The sequence below is a fragment of the Helianthus annuus genome, chromosome 14, assembly GCF_002127325.2.
Source record: "Helianthus annuus cultivar XRQ/B chromosome 14, HanXRQr2.0-SUNRISE, whole genome shotgun sequence".
Lineage (NCBI taxonomy): Eukaryota > Viridiplantae > Streptophyta > Magnoliopsida > Asterales > Asteraceae > Helianthus > Helianthus annuus.
The window spans coordinates 91,511,157-91,527,059 of record NC_035446.2 but is presented as its reverse complement, the minus strand read 5'-3'; the positions used below and the strand labels follow the sequence as shown (position 1 = coordinate 91,527,059).

Here is a 15,903-nt window from a genome sequence, read left to right as displayed (position 1 = left end):
ACAATTGAAAAAACAAATAGCATAAGGGTATTTTTATCATTTCTCACTTAAACTCCTTCCTCTCTTGATTTTCAAACGGCTATAACTTTTTTCATATGTTAAAATTTTTTAAAATAATTACACCGTATCAACGAGCATTTCATTTCTTTAATTCGAGCAGGCTATTGCTACAATTTTCATAAAAATATTACATGATTTTGAATACCCATGACTACGTGATTTTGAATACCCATTACGTGATTACGTGATTTCATTATAGTATGTGAAACCATAGTAAGTGATTATGTAATTACGTACCAATAGTTGACTACGTATTATTACGTGACCACGTAATTTTGAATATCCATTTCGTGATTACTTGATTTCGTTATAGTATTTTATGTGAAACCACACTGAGTGATTACGTAAAAACAAAAAACATGTAATAGATGATATTTCATATGGAATGCCTAATATTTCAGGCCTAATCATGTATTAAGGAAAAATTATATACAAAACATTAGCCAAATCAACATATAATACCACATAATACCATATATTAGAAATTTAATCACTTAATAAAGCATAAACAATCAAGTTCTTATTATTGAATGTATAATCACGTAATAAGAATAATTGTAATTGCATCAATTATAACAAATTATATTGAACGTGTAATCAAGTAATGAGTTTATATTGAATATGTAATCACGTAATGGTTTATGTTACATGTGTAATCACGTAATATATATTCAGAATCACATAGTAATGTGTTGGGTATTCGAACTCATGTAATCACATAATGGACTAATGTGTATTCAAAATCCTGTATTTTTTAAGAAAACTATAGCAATAAGCCGTTCGAATTAAAGATAATGAATTGCTCATTGATACAGTGTAATTTTGTTAAAATATTAATGTATGAAAAAGTTATAGCCGTTTGAAAATCAAAGGGAGAAGTTTGTTCAAGTGAAAAATGACTAAATTACCCTTCAAGCCAATGACATTTGTCCTCCTCTCCTAATCACGTATGCTTACGAAGTTTCTCTCTTGTAGAGAATCCAACCTCTATGTGCATGTGTCCTGCAACTTCTGCCCACCTTTTGATTACCCATTAAATCGTTTAATACTAAAAGAGCCTGTAGCACCACATGAAGGAAACAAATTGAAAATGATTACACGAACGAGCACACAAACACGACCTTGGTTGAAGTCCATATCATACAAATACATACTGACAATCTAAACTAATCATCTGTAGAACTTCTTCATCGGGTTTCCATAATATAAATTGTTATTAGAAACATAAAGATATTTAGATATGTTAAAATTTATAACTATACAATTAGTATTGGTATGTACTTAGACTTCATCAAACAAAACAACTTATAGTGAGGCCTAATATTGATACATTTGCAGCATCTTTAAACATCTTTGATATATAAGCATCTGTGTAAGTGATCAAAGCCGAGTAATATCAAAAGAGATTTTTTATTTACAAGTTAAAATATGAAATTGTTATTTGTATTAAAAAAAATGAAAATAACGTGGCAGCGGAAATCGCAATGGAGAGTGGAATCACACCCCCGAAATATGCATATCAATGGAAACTTGGTGAAATCTAGGGATGGGCAGTTCGGTACCATATTTCCTTATCGAATTTTTTTGGTACCCACTTGTTTGCGTTTTCAGTACGGTATTTTCGGTTCGGTTCGGTACTGATAAAATACCAAATTTTTACCTTCAAATACCGGTACCGTACCAAACATTTTCGGTACTGGTTCCCAATTTTAGCGATTTTCAGTATCAGTTCAGTAAAGTACCAATACCACGCTCGTCCCTATTGAAATCTGATGTGGCGCTGATGTGACATTTTCCATGTCTATGGTTTGTGGATCCCGACCCGTTCAACATGGGTCCGCCCTTGTTTGGGTTTTCTAATAGAGACTCAAGTTTAATTCCCACTTGTGTTATTGGAGTGGATATAGGCAATGAAGGATTTAGACTAGGCCTTGTGTGAGGTTGTCAGTTCGATTCCCGAGCCCAACCGGGTTTTCGTCCCACCGTGTGTTACGCCAGAGAGTTCTGCTCTTGTGGTGACACAACGACTGTCAAGTGGCAGCCGACGGTATGGTTTCCCGATGGAACGCCCAAAAAAACCAAACTTTGAATGGGCCATGTTAAGACAACATAGTCTAGCCAGAGTGGGGCAATATGAGGTTCTCCAATTTTAAGAGAGTATGGTAACCTTATACATGAAGTTTACCATTAAAAAAAAACGTTTGCGTAACAATTCACTTGAGGAATAATTATATTTCTATATTTATACATAGTCTTTACTTCTTAGACACGTTTAAAAGTTTTAAACCGTGTGAATGATTTAAAAGCTCACAAAGAACACAAAAGAAAAACGTTGTTTGACGACAAAGAAATGGTGAAGACCCACACCATCATCATTCACCGCCCCTTGCCCCTCTTTCTTTTAGCCTGTTTTCCCTTTTCATTTCAAGACAAGACAGACAGCATAACACTAATAAGTGTTAATAAACTTTTTTTAACGGAATCCTGCAAATGAGCTACTGGCAAATTCACCACATCAGGATACACCTGCCTCCGAATCGGGAAAAACCCTCACCTAGGGCTAAAGCCCGTGAACACTCGCCCAAAGACACGACAGTGCGGTGAGGTAAAACCCGCTCAGTTCATGGATCGAACCAGCGATCTCCGCCTATTCGTCTAGTCGTAATCTCCCATCATCACCAGGTGCCGCATAAAATAATAAGGAAAGCAGGAATTGAACTCGTGTCCTTAGAATACTGTCTCTCCCGTACCACTCCACCACCAAATCATTGGTTTTATAAGTGCTAATAATAATAATAATCAAACTGACTACCACAACAGACAACACACGAACTTTCAACTCTCTCTCTCTCTCTCTCACACATTTTTGCTGCTGCTTACCTGTGTTACAACCTGCAAAACATTACCAACACAAAGCCCTAAATCAAGAAAACCAATTACACAATTTAAAGTGTGAAAAAGCCCAGGTAATCATCCAATTTGTGATCTTTTTAAATTTCCCAATCTGGGTTTGTTGATGGCAGCTTAAAGATTCAGGGCATGTTTGGGTAAGCTTATTGAAATAACTTATTGACTTATTGGCTTTTTGGAAAAGTCAGGATTTTGTGACTTATTGACTTATTGGCTTTTCCCCCTCACATACACCCTCTTTGCCAAACATCATTTTAGAGCTTATGACTTTTCAAAAAGCCAATAAGTCAATAAGTTGTTTCCAAAAGCTTACCCAAACATGCCCTCAATCTTTTTCTCTGATTGTTAGTTATTTCATTCTTCTTGATCAAAAGAAGCCCTTTTTTGTATGATCTAATCGTCAAGATTGAATCTTTTTGTTGATCTGCCTTTTGGGTTTTCTTGTTTGATTGTTTTTCCATCTGGGATTCTTTGATTTATGTGTTTTAATCTGATTTTGTGGAATATCACATTGTAGAAGAAAGTTAAGAACTTAAGGGTTAAGAGTTAAGATCCAATTTTAGATTTTTGTAATGGTAGTCATGTGGATCACATTGTTTGTGTATAGAACTATAGATCATAGATGACAGCATGTGTTAGCAGAATTAAGTGGTCAAGAGATGTTAGACAGGAGCCTTTTTCTTTTAATCTGATTATTTAGAGGTTAAGTAATTATGTTATCTTGGTTTTAAAAGGCGCGAGGCGTGCCAAGGTGTGAGGCGAGCGCTTAGGGCATTGCTTTATGTACAACCGAATAATTAGGGGTCTATTTGTAAATCCTTAAAGCAACTTGTTAATTGATGATCACAACTTCAAACAGTTCAATCACATCCAAACACTATCTTGTGCAACCCATTCTGTTTCAACTAATTAGCGGATTCTGATTATTCCATACGGCTTTTAAAACTCAATGCCAAACACCTGTAGAACGATTTTACAGACAAGCAACTTTCAGGATACTTCTTAAACAGTTCTAAAACGGCATCTTGGATTGTTAATTTGACGTGTGCCACATCGGCATGTTTATGATCTTTGCACTTTTTGTTGTGGTTTTGCAGGCGCATGTGCCTAAAACGGTTTACCTTTTGAAATAATAAGATGCTTAGGTGGTGTTGTTGTACTTGTGAAGTCCAAGAGTCTAACCCGTCAAACGAGAATGAACCCATAAAGGATTCCACGGATTACTTAGATGGTACGTCCTTATAACTACATTTTTTATTTGTTTTATTAGTTTTCTTAGAGTTAAATGCCATTTTTGTCCCTGAGGTTTGGCCACTTTTATGACTTTCATCCAAAGGTTTGTTTTTCTGCATCTGGGTCCTCAAGGTTTTGGCAATTTATTGCAACTTTCGTCCCTCTGGGACGAAAATGATAAGATTTTGAAAACGAAAATGACAAGATTTTGAAACCTCGAAGACCCAGATGCAGAAAAACAAACCTTTGGATGAAAGTCGCAAAAGTGGCCAAACCTCAGGGACGAAAATGGCATTTTACTCTTCTTCTAATAAAGATGATAACTAAAATAATTCATGCGGATTGTGATTATGATTTTTGTAACACTTTCTATGTTCATGTAATATAGGGCACCAACAGGATCTGAAAGGACCGCCTATCAAAGCTGGAGCGCCAAAGGCGGTGCCGCCAATACAAGTGCCGGCACTTTCATTGGAAGAACTGAAAGAGAAAACCGATGATTTCGGATCAACGGCGCTAATCGGTGAAGGTTCATACGGAAGAGTCTATTTTGCAACCTTAAATAATGGAAAAAGCGTAGCTGTGAAAAAACTTGATGTTTCTACTGAGGTTGAATCAAATGACGAGTTCTTGACTCAGGTATGCTAACAACACTATAAAAATACATATTATAAGAACGGAAAATTGCTTAAAAAGGTAACCAACTTTGGTCCAATTTCTAATTTGGGTAACATACTTCGCTTGAACTCATAGAAATGCTCATAGTTTCAAAAAAAAAAGAGTAAAGTACACGGATGGTCCCTGTGGTTTACCAAAATTTTGGATTTGGTCCCTAGCTTTCCAAAAGTACACGGATGATCCCTGTTGTTTGCACTTTGTAACGCATTTAGTTTACACGTTTAAATTTACATGTGTTCGTAAATATTGAAAATCTACTCACGTGTAAAAATTTCAATAAGAGTGATTTTGAGAGGAGAAACGAATTACATTGAGGTTCGTATTTAAAAAAATGGTTTTGATTGGTTTTTTCTTTCGTTTTCACGGTTCTCGCGATATTTAGCGTTCTCAAGATAACCCTCCCCTATATATATTATTAGAGTAGTTCGTCAAGTTAACTGGATTCAATATGCCACATCAGCACCAGGTCAGTTCCACGCTAGAAAAAAGTCAACAGGGTCAAAATTACTGACCTATTAGCTGGTGCTGCCACATCATTTTGACAAAGTCGGTTACGTTTTATGCAATTACCTCTCGAAAGACTCCAAGAATAATTTTGACAGAATTTTTTATTACATTAATTAAATTAAATTAACCTTGCTATTTTTATTTCAACCAAGGTCTCCATGTTCTCGAATCTGAAGCACGAAAACCTTATCGAGTTGCTTGGTTACTATGTTGAAGGAGACGTTCGTGTTCTAGCTTATGAATTTGCAACCATGGGATCTCTACATGACATTTTGCATGGTACATAACAACTCTTGTTTCTAAAAAAACGTGTCAAATACGGAAAACATTATGAAAGTATATGTGCACGTATGCAGGTAGGAAAGGTGTGCAAGGAGCACAACCGGGGCCCGTGCTCGATTGGACGCAACGGGTGAAGATTGCTGTTGATGCAGCAAGGGGGTTGGAATACTTGCATGAGAAGGTTCAACCGTCTATAATACATAGAGATATAAGGTCTAGCAATGTGCTATTGTTTGAAGACTTAAAAGCCAAGATCGCAGATTTTAATCTTTCGAATCAGTCACCGGACATGGCTGCTCGTTTGCATTCTACTCGTGTTCTTGGCACCTTTGGCTATCATGCACCAGAGTAACACCTCTAAATCTTCTTTCTTTTTTTGTTATTTTTAGCGTATGGTATTTAAATCTTTTGAATGGGGCGCATGTGTAGATATGCAATGACGGGACAGTTAACACAGAAGAGTGATGTTTATAGCTTTGGCGTTGTTCTTCTTGAGCTTTTAACCGGCAGGAAGCCTGTTGATCACACAATGCCACGTGGACAACAAAGTCTCGTCACTTGGGTAAGATTTGACTAGCTTTATTTCATCATCGAGTGTTTGGAAATTTCTTAAATTGATCTCGATCAGTTTTACTATGCGTCTATGCCCAAACACTAGAAAATGGTTATCTGCGACTTGAATATGTATGTAACAATACTTTCGAACCGCAATGCCAAACACCCATCTCTCCTCATAAATGGCTTACACAAACTGAACCTCGCGATTTGTGATCTATGTTGCATTTCCTTACGTAGGCTACTCCAAGGCTAAGTGAAGACAAGGTTAAACAATGTGTAGATCCAAAGCTCAAGGGAGAGTATCCTCCAAAAGCGGTTGCAAAGGTCTCTCTCTCTCTCTCTTTCTCTTTATATATATAAATATATATATATATATGTGTGTGTGTGTGTTCAATATCTATTTTTCTCCCTCCATCTCTCATTTTCTGCGACAACTGTAAATTTTCTAAAAATTATATGATATGTCTAACAACTTTGTTTTGGTATGCAGTTGGCAGCTGTGGCGGCATTATGTGTGCAGTACGAGTCCGAGTTTAGGCCTAACATGAGCATTGTGGTGAAGGCCCTTCAACCACTTCTGAAGACTTCTGCACCGCCACCACCACCACCGGAAGAGGAGTAGGCGGCAATAAATTGGTCTTGGTGATCGGGTAATTGTCACGTGAAATTCTGTACTTCCACCAGCAAACAGCATGGTTGTGTTCATATGTAGATTCTGCCTCCAGCCACCTCTATACAACGCTTGCGTACGTCCACACACACATAGTGTTTTATCCATTTGATTCTTGCATTTGAGAAATACTTTTTTGCAGCTGTCTGTTTTGTTTGTTCGGTTTTTAAGAATGTGGATATGGTGGAATTTGGTTGTGGTGATTTGTTGTTATATTGCATGAGGTTTTCTGCTTCTTTTCAAGATCTTGATATTTGTAATGGTTTTGTTCATTTTTATGAAATAATTTGTGTATTCATGCTACCCTCAGGTTTCTTCATAAGGCACAAATTGTGTTCTAGATTTTCAAGTTTTATAGATTCTCTAAACAAGATGATATACTAATGAAATAATGTCTAGTTTGAATCATCATCATCATACTCAGTAAATCCCACCAATAGCAAAGCTAAGGTAGGGTCTGAGTAGGGTAAGATGTAGACAGCCTTACCTCTACCCGTTAGGAATAGAGACCCCTGACTCAATAGTAATTTTGCATCAAACTTTGGACACAAGGCACATAATACTCGGCAATTAAGACAAATGCCAGTTACTGCATGTACTCCCTTGTCTTTCGGCTATCAACACCACCACATGATGCATGATTAATCATCCCCCTCTTTTAATATTATTTTAACGAAATTAGTAAAATAACGTTAAAAATGGAATTATCAAAATAATAGAGTTTGATGACTTAAAAGTTAAAACTTTATCGGGGTAACATGTGATGCATTTAGTTAAAAGAAGAACGTGTTTGGTTTGTAAAATTTGTTAAAGAAGCTTAATTGCATTGGTAGCTGTGGAGTTGGCGTGGCAACGATGGTGATGGTGTCGACAAGTGTGATGATGGTGGTAAAGGAGGAAAGATTCCAAACCTTTGATGAGATTCTTAGGAGCGTTTGGCTCACTAATATACACTCGAGTGAAAGAATATAACTAAAGAAATTACTATCTCCACTTCCTCACCATCGTTACAACCAGCACCCTATTCGTCACCGCCACACTTTTTACAATTTAACTAAAGAAATTACAGTCTCCCACTTCCTTACCATCGTTACCACCACCACCACCAAACCTGATGATTTTTCAGTGGCGGTCTCCTCACACATTACCTAACGTTTTACTTTCAAAATCAAGATTGCTATAATCGTCTCTCATGACCGCCATTGTCACTACCACCACCACTAATATAACCACCGAAACCACAACTACCCTTGGCCACCGCAAGGGTGGGGCTACATGTACAAGTGGGGGGCGGAGCGGAACCCCTTAAAAAAGTTTAGTGTAATTTGCAAGCAAAAGTCCTGATCGGCCCCCATAAAAATTCGGTTAAACCCCGGACCCCTCATAAAATAAATCTTGGATCTGTCACTTGGCCACCGTCACCTTTGACATATTATAAAAGACAAAAATCTTGACCGCCCCCCATAAAAATTCGGTTAAACCTCCGACCCCTCATAAAATAAATCCTGGATCTGTCACTTGGCGACCGCCACCTTTGACATGTTATAAAAGAACCAAACGCTCCCTTTATTGCTAAATTCTATTTAAAGGAAATTAGGTGTTTCATTTCAAATCCAACTATTTTTTGGTTACTAGCAAATAGTTGTAGTAATTTTTTGATTACTAACATAGTCCTCATTTGTTAACTTTTGTGTAGTAGTAGGTTTGTTCAATCAAACAATGTCGTTCGTAATTTTGGTATTTGCCAAAAGATGCCATACCAAGGTATAGATGACAAACTTATTGTAAGTTGTCGAGAAATGAATTGTCATTTTGACTAACAATTTCATTATTTTAGAATTCATAAAATAATGAAATTGTTAGTTTAAATGACAATTCATTTCTCGACAACTTACAATAAGTTTGTCATCTATACCTTGGTATGGCATCTTTTGGCAAATACCAAAATTATGAACGGCATTGTTTGATTGAACAAACCTACTACTACACAAAAGTCAACAAATGAGGACTATGACAATTGTCGACACAATTCGTCGATGAATTGAATTGGAAAATGAATATTATATCCATTTTAGTAGTCATTTGTTGACTAGATTTTTTTATTACAAAAATCATTTGTTTGCGATAGTATAAATCATTTGATTTCGATATTGGCGACCGCCACCTTTAAAAATTCGGTTAAACCTCCAACCCCCTCATAAAATAAATCCTGAGTTAAACTTGGTAAATACGTAATTGTATTGTATTGAATATTGTGTGTAATCAAAGAGAATACAAGAGATATAAATAGAGTACACATTTACATAATAAACCCTCTAATATAAACTAAATATATATTTGTCTAATATTCCCCCGCAAGCTAAGGCCGAGGTTCGACCTGTAGCATGGATCTCAAAAGAAGAAATCGTTGTGACGGTAAGGCCTTAGTAAACACATCAGCGATCTGATCATGTGTGGAGATAAATTGGACATGCAGTTTTCGTTGAGCCACCTTTTCCCGAACAAAATGAAAGTCAACTTCAACATGTTTCGTTCTTGCATGGAAGACCGGATTAGCCGACAAGTAGGTAGCCCCCAAGTTATCACACCACAATGTTGGAGCAATCTTAACAGGAAAACATAATTCTCTCAAAAGCGTCTCAAGCCAAGTCAGTTCAGCAACAGTGTCTGCAAGAGCTTTGTATTCGGATTCTGTAGATGACCGAGAGACAGTTTTCTGTTTACGGGCAGCCCAAGAGACAAGATTCCTGCCTAGATATATAGCAAATCCGCCGGTGGATCGACGGTCATCCGGGCAACCAGCCCAATCTGCGTCAGAGAAGGCAGTGAGTTGAGCATCCGTATAAGCATGAAGTAACGAACCCGAATCATGACGGAGGAGAAGACCATGATTGATTGTGCCCTGAAGATACCGTAATATTCGTTTAACCGCTGACCAGTGATTAGTTGTAGGAGCCTGCATGAATTGGCAGACTTTGTTGACTGCAAAGGCAAGGTCGAGTCTAGACAATGTAACATACTGTAGTGCCCCAACCATTTGGCGATATTGAACTGGGTTGTCATGGGGAGGACTGTCACTGAGAGACAGATTAGACGAGGTGGTCATGGGAGATGGAACCGGTTTAGCAAGAGACATGTTGGCCCGGTGAAGCAAGTCTAGTATATATTTCTTTTGAGACAAAAAAATATCCCTGTCACGGTAAACAATCTCAATACCCAAAAAGGAGGACAATTTTCCCAAATCTTGTAGAGCAAAGATATGACTTAGACGACGTACGATAGTGTCAATAGCAGCCGAGTCATTTCCCGTGAGTATGATATCATCGACATAAACCAACATGTATAGCAGCGTTTTACCTGACGAGTAGATAAACAAGGAAGGATCCGTTTTGGAGCCCCTAAAACCGAGGCTGCGTAGGACAGAAGAGAGTCGATGAAACCATGCCCGGGGTGCTTGTTTGAGGCCATAGAGAGACTTGTGAAGGAGGCACACGTGATCCGGTCTCATGGGATCAACAAACCCTGGCGGTTGTTGTAGGTAAACGGTTTCCTTGAGATCCCCATGTAAAAATGCATTTTGAACGTCTAATTGGCGGAGGGGCCAACCTTTTGTAACAGCAATAGAAAGGACCGTACGGATAGTAGTAGCCTTAATGACTGGGCTAAAAGTGTCATGATAGTCAACACCCGGTTGTTGTCGAAAACCCTTAGCAACCAAACGCGCTTTGTAACGCGTGATAGCCCCAGTTTGGTCTTGTTTCATTTTGTACACCCATTTACAATCCACAACATTAGTGTTCGGACTACGTGGAACCAATGACCATGTGCCATTCCGAACTAGAGCTGAATATTCATCAGCCATGGCCTGTCGCCAGTGAGGATCTTTGTTGGCAACGCTAAAGGAGGTAGGTTCGGTAGGTGGGGAGATATAGGAGGTATTTGCGGAAGGATTATAACGGTTGGTTTTCTTTGGATTAGGTTGAGGGTCAGAGGCGGGCTGTTGGTCACGGCTGTTGGTAACGGCTGTGAAGGCTTGGGTAGGGGGGATGGATTCGGGTTTTCTAACCAGAAAATCATGGTCAGCTAAGAGTGCATATAATTCACTGAACGCTGGAGGAGATTGTCGAGCAACTATATTACCTTTGAGACCACGATATTCTTCCCGTAGTCCAGCAACAGCAAGCATAACCAAATCTTTGTCTTTGACAGGTTCACCAATATTGGCAAGTGCATCAGCATATTCTTGTGCTCGTTCAAGATAGGACGACGGTGACTCGTCGCTTTTCATGGCAATCTTCAATAGTTGTTGTTTGAGTGTAAACTCACGTGAGATAGTGTTTGGAGCATACGCTCGTTCAAGGGCTAACCACAGGTCACGTGATGTTGTGGTGTGTTGAACATGACCAAAAGCAGATTCAGATATTGTTGACAAGAGAAGCATGCGAATATGCGCATCATTGGACAGCCAAGTTGCATGGTTCGGATTATCTTGAGGTTTGGGGGCAGGCTGTTCGGTGGAAGGGGAGGCTGCTGCTGGGATGGTGGCTGCTGGACAGGGGATTGATCCATCCACATATCCATAAAGGTTGTTTGTAACCAAAAAGGGGTGTAGAATGGCTTTCCAGTAGCCATAATTCGTGGGAGACAGTTTGAATGCAAACTTGTGGGAATTGTGAGTGGTTTTGGCGGCATCAGAAAAGGATTGAAGGAGTGCCATCGGAGATGAAGGCTGATCGACTGATAGGCTGATCGGAAAATAGAGTAATTATGGCTGATCGGAAAACAGAGGAATTATGGTGGCAGCAGAATTAGGGTTCCAGAGTCAAGGCTCTGATACCAAGTTAAACTTGGTAAATACGTAATTGTATTGTATTGAATATTGTGTGTAATCAAAGAGAATACAAGAGATATAAATAGAGTACACATTTACATAATAAACCCTCTAATATAAACTAAATATATATTTGTCTAATATCCTGGATCTGTCACTTTGCGACCGCCACCTTTGACATGTTATAAAAGAACCAAACGCTCCCTTTATTGCTAAATTCTATTTAAAGGAATTTAGGTGTTTCATTTCAAATCCAACTTTTTTCATTGTACAAGCAAACATATCATGCCTCTAATTTCAAACCCCAATGAATTATGCAAACCAAACAAATATGGAATTATATCAATCCATAGAATTCCAACAAACCTTGATGTTTTGAGGTACTAAATATATATTACTGAAAATATAGACCCATTAGTATGTAATATGGATGCATGCAGTTCATAAAACACCAAAATTTACAAACTACAAACACACAAAACACCTTATTTGACAAATCCAATTTTGAATCTATAAACACAAGATCGATAACGAAATCATACGACTCAAACTTACATAAGTAGCTTCATCGTATTACAGCTTCGAGTTATACGTCTCACAGCAACACCTTTTATAATCATCATGATGGTGTTTTTTCACACACTTACCTTGAAGATGCTTGGGTCGGAGCTGACGGATTAAAGGGTTTCTGCTCAGCACACGTCAGCACCTCATGGGGCCCGCCCTCTTCACGCCCAACGCCCATCAAGTCAAGATAATACAAGTAGTGGCTAACAATGGTGTTCATGTCATCTACGTCGCCTTTTCCACATACACGATCACCGTAAAGGATGTTCATGGTGGTGCCAAAACCCGGGAATCTTTTGGCTAATGTGTCGTTCTTGGTTGGTTTCCAGGTACCCACGAACGCCTCGTGAGCTGAGGGTTGACCCTTCTTCTGTGGGGTTAACCATGTGTGGATTGCAGCCTGAAAGGCTAATGTGGCGTTTTGTTCGATGTATTCAGGGTGGTTCAATAGGTCTACTTTCAGGGCGTCGCCGATTTTCCCATAGTTGTATTGCCTGAAACAACACAAAGATGTTAAAGACAACTTTTGCCGGTTTCAACGACCTGACCACTTTCTTTTTTAGCTAATTTAGTATTCAAACTTGAATGACCCGTTTTAAAAGTATTATAACTTGGATGACCCGTTTCATAAGTATTCAAACTTGGATGACATGTTTAAAATGTATTAAACCTTGAATGACCCGTTTTAAAAGTATAGAAACTTGGATGACCCGTTTCATAAGTATTCAAACTTGGATGACCCGTTTCAAAAGTAGTAAACCTTGAATCACTCGTTTCAAAAGTAGTGAACCTTGAATGACCCGTTTCAAAAATATTCAGCCTTGGATGATTTGTTTCAAAAGTATTCAAACTTGGATGATCCGTTTCAAAAGTATTCAAACTTTAATGATCCGTTTAAAAGTACTAAACCTTGGATGACCCGTTTCAAAAGTATTAAACTTTGGATGACCCGTTTCAAAAGTATTAAGCTTTGAATGACCCGTTTCAAAAAAATTCAACCCTGAATGACCCGTTTCAAACATATATTAATTTGAACGACCCGTTTCACGCATACTCAACCTTGAACGACCCGTATTCACATCAACCGAATGATAAAAACAGACAATATCAACCAAGGGAAATGTGAATAATACCAATATATGGGCAAAGCACCACGACCATAGTATTCGGCTCCAGGGGCACAGGGGTAAGTGTACTTGTAATACTCGTCACAATACTCTTGGGTCGGGCTCAATTCTTTGTTGTAGCATAATCCCCATGCTGTCGGGCCTCCGGTCGCCACTCCATAACCACCTAACCAATTTTCATTAACCAACCATAAATGATCCAAACACTACCAAACAACATAACTAAATCATTAAACCAACAACTCACAAGAAGTTTGACTGCCAACATGACCAAGAAAAGCAGCAATCTCCTTCATCTGAGTAGTCTTATTGCCAGTAGTCCCAAATCCAAGCGGCTGGTACAACGCGGATGCGGTGATAAACGATTTATAATCCCAGAACCCGACCGCGTGCGCCACCGGAGTGTTTCTTTTCGCGAAAAGCTCCTCAAACTGATACGTATCAAAGTAGTCGGTAATCGTAAGGTTACAGCAATACTCGGACCACCCTTTACATTCCCAACCCTTGTCACACACTTTCTTCCCCTTCACTTTCTTCACCAACACTTGCGCCGACGAATCAGCGTTCGCTATTGAAACAATTACAAACAGTACACCAAGTAGCAACCAGCATAGCTTTTTCCCCTCCATTTTCATCACCTGCTACAGAAGAACATGAATTCAGTCACAAATGAAACAACAAATTAAAACAGAGTAAATTACTTTTTAACTCCCAGTGTTTCAGTGGTTTTAACCACTTGAATCCAAAATCAAAGAGTTTAACGCCGTGAGTCCCTAACCGCTCTTTTTGTAACGTTTTGAGTCCCTGTGTTTTAGTGGTTTTAACCACCAAAATCAAAAGTACAGGCGTTAAAAAACGTTATAACATGAGTGGTTAGGGACTCAGGGCGTTAAAACTTTTTTATTTTGGACTCAAGTGGTGAAAACCGCTAAAACAATGGGACTCAAAAAGTAATTTACTCATTAAAACCAGATAATAAATAATTGAGCTATATTTGGGGTTTTGCATCAAAACAGTCAGCAATTGAGGCAAAGGCCAACTACTGAATGTAGCCCTGTCTTTCTTTCGGCTATCATCGTCACCACACATGATGCATGATTAACCTTCCCCTTATTTTAACATTATTTCCCTTATTTTAACATTATTTTCACGAAATTAGTAAAATAACGTTAAAATTCGTGCGCTTTCACTTATACGCTCGAGCCCACATATACATTATACGCCCATACCGCGGGCATAGATTATGTGAAAACCGAAAAAACCAAAACATGACAGTTTCAGAACCCAAAAACCGATTTTTTTTGTTTAGCACAAAACCGACCCATACACACCACTACCAAATAACAGATACCCAGATACTAAAATGCACAAAGTTGAAATTTTTCTAGAACAAATTCAAGAATGTGAGACACCCAGATAGTAAAATCAGCAGAATACCCAGAAAAGATTATCTTTTCAATATTCTCAAGAAATTCAAAGAAGACTAGACGATGGTAAGAAGAGAGGAATTGTGTGAAATATAAAGAAGAAAACAAATATCAACTTACTGTGATCGATTGTCGGTTGGTTGATGGATCACTGGAGTTTTTGAGAAGTTTTAAGTGGCGAATTTTGGTTTGCAAGGAACGTAATAAAAGAGTGTCTATGTGTTTGGTGGTGACATCAACTGATGAGGGAATCGACGGTGGAGATTGATGGATCGGGGTTGAGGTGGGTTGGGTGTAGGAATCATGGAAGGTGCTAGATCTTTATGTGGGTCCGACTGGATTAATCATAAAGCAAACGTTTTGGTTTGCTTTGAAGAGGGTGATGACCCACCGTCACAGACTCAATGTGAAACACATCTGGTTACCGACACCTCAACAGGAATGTTTTTAGACAACAAGAAAAGTATTAGAGTAAACTGCGAAAATGCGTCCCGGTTTTGCTCACTTTTGCAACTTTAATCTAAAACTTAAACCTTTTGAATATGGATACATGTGGTTTCAATTTTATTGTCATTTTCATCCAAAAGTAAAGCATGATCAGATTTTTCAGTTAACATCCAGCTTATTTTTAACAGGTTCTGAGCATTCTCAATATGGTGTTGGTCACTGGCAAAGGTTTTGATCATTTTCAACATGTTTTGGTTACTGAAAAATCTGGATGTTAACTGACAAATCTAACTAGATTTTGCTTTTGAATGAAAATGACAACAAAATTGAAACCACAGGGACTCAGATTCAAAAGGTTTAAATTTTGGACTAAAGTGACAAAAGTGACCAAAACTCGGCGACCATTTTGAGAGTTTACTCAAAAGTATTATTTTTTGGGGGTATTTTATATGAAATGTATACATGTGTGATAAAAGTGATATTATACAACTTTTTATTCGTGTATCATCAACAAACGTATTTTAAGTGAATATAATTTAGTACATACGTAACATGGACTCACGTAAATGTGTTATATTTAGTGGTTTAAATTTAATCGGCCCCTTT

General features: G+C 38.2%; 2 protein-coding genes across 6 annotated transcripts; one reads left to right on the top strand and one right to left on the bottom strand.

The window, feature by feature from the left end:
• The first annotated feature begins 2,867 nt into the window (after nucleotides 1-2,867).
• LOC110912874 (PTI1-like tyrosine-protein kinase 3) lies at nucleotides 2,868-7,192 on the top strand. 2 transcript variants are annotated; one of them, XM_022157702.2, is made up of 8 exons: nucleotides 2,868-3,026; nucleotides 4,068-4,201; nucleotides 4,592-4,842; nucleotides 5,541-5,667; nucleotides 5,745-6,018; nucleotides 6,100-6,232; nucleotides 6,466-6,552; nucleotides 6,719-7,192. In XM_022157702.2, exons 2-8 carry the CDS (start codon nucleotides 4,108-4,110, stop codon nucleotides 6,848-6,850), a joined length of 1,098 nt encoding a protein of 365 aa, XP_022013394.1. In that variant the 5' UTR covers nucleotides 2,868-3,026; nucleotides 4,068-4,107; the 3' UTR covers nucleotides 6,851-7,192. The 2 variants fall into 2 exon arrangements, with proteins under 2 accessions (XP_022013394.1, XP_022013395.1); XM_022157703.2 differs by lacking the exon at nucleotides 2,868-3,026 and adding an exon at nucleotides 3,251-3,356.
• Nucleotides 7,193-12,048: 4,856 nt separating this feature from the next.
• LOC110912875 (chitinase-like protein 1) lies at nucleotides 12,049-15,140 on the bottom strand. 4 transcript variants are annotated; one of them, XM_022157705.2, is made up of 4 exons: nucleotides 14,971-15,140; nucleotides 13,671-14,061; nucleotides 13,430-13,589; nucleotides 12,049-12,790 (listed from the first exon to the last, which is right to left on the bottom strand). In XM_022157705.2, exons 2-4 carry the CDS (start codon nucleotides 14,056-14,058, stop codon nucleotides 12,373-12,375), a joined length of 966 nt encoding a protein of 321 aa, XP_022013397.1. In that variant the 5' UTR covers nucleotides 14,059-14,061; nucleotides 14,971-15,140; the 3' UTR covers nucleotides 12,049-12,372. The 4 variants fall into 4 exon arrangements, with proteins under 4 accessions (XP_022013397.1, XP_022013396.1, XP_022013398.1 ...); XM_022157704.2 differs by having other exon boundaries at nucleotides 13,671-14,064; nucleotides 14,971-15,139; XM_022157706.2 differs by having other exon boundaries at nucleotides 13,671-14,064; nucleotides 14,861-14,977.
• Nucleotides 15,141-15,903: the final 763 nt, after the last annotated feature.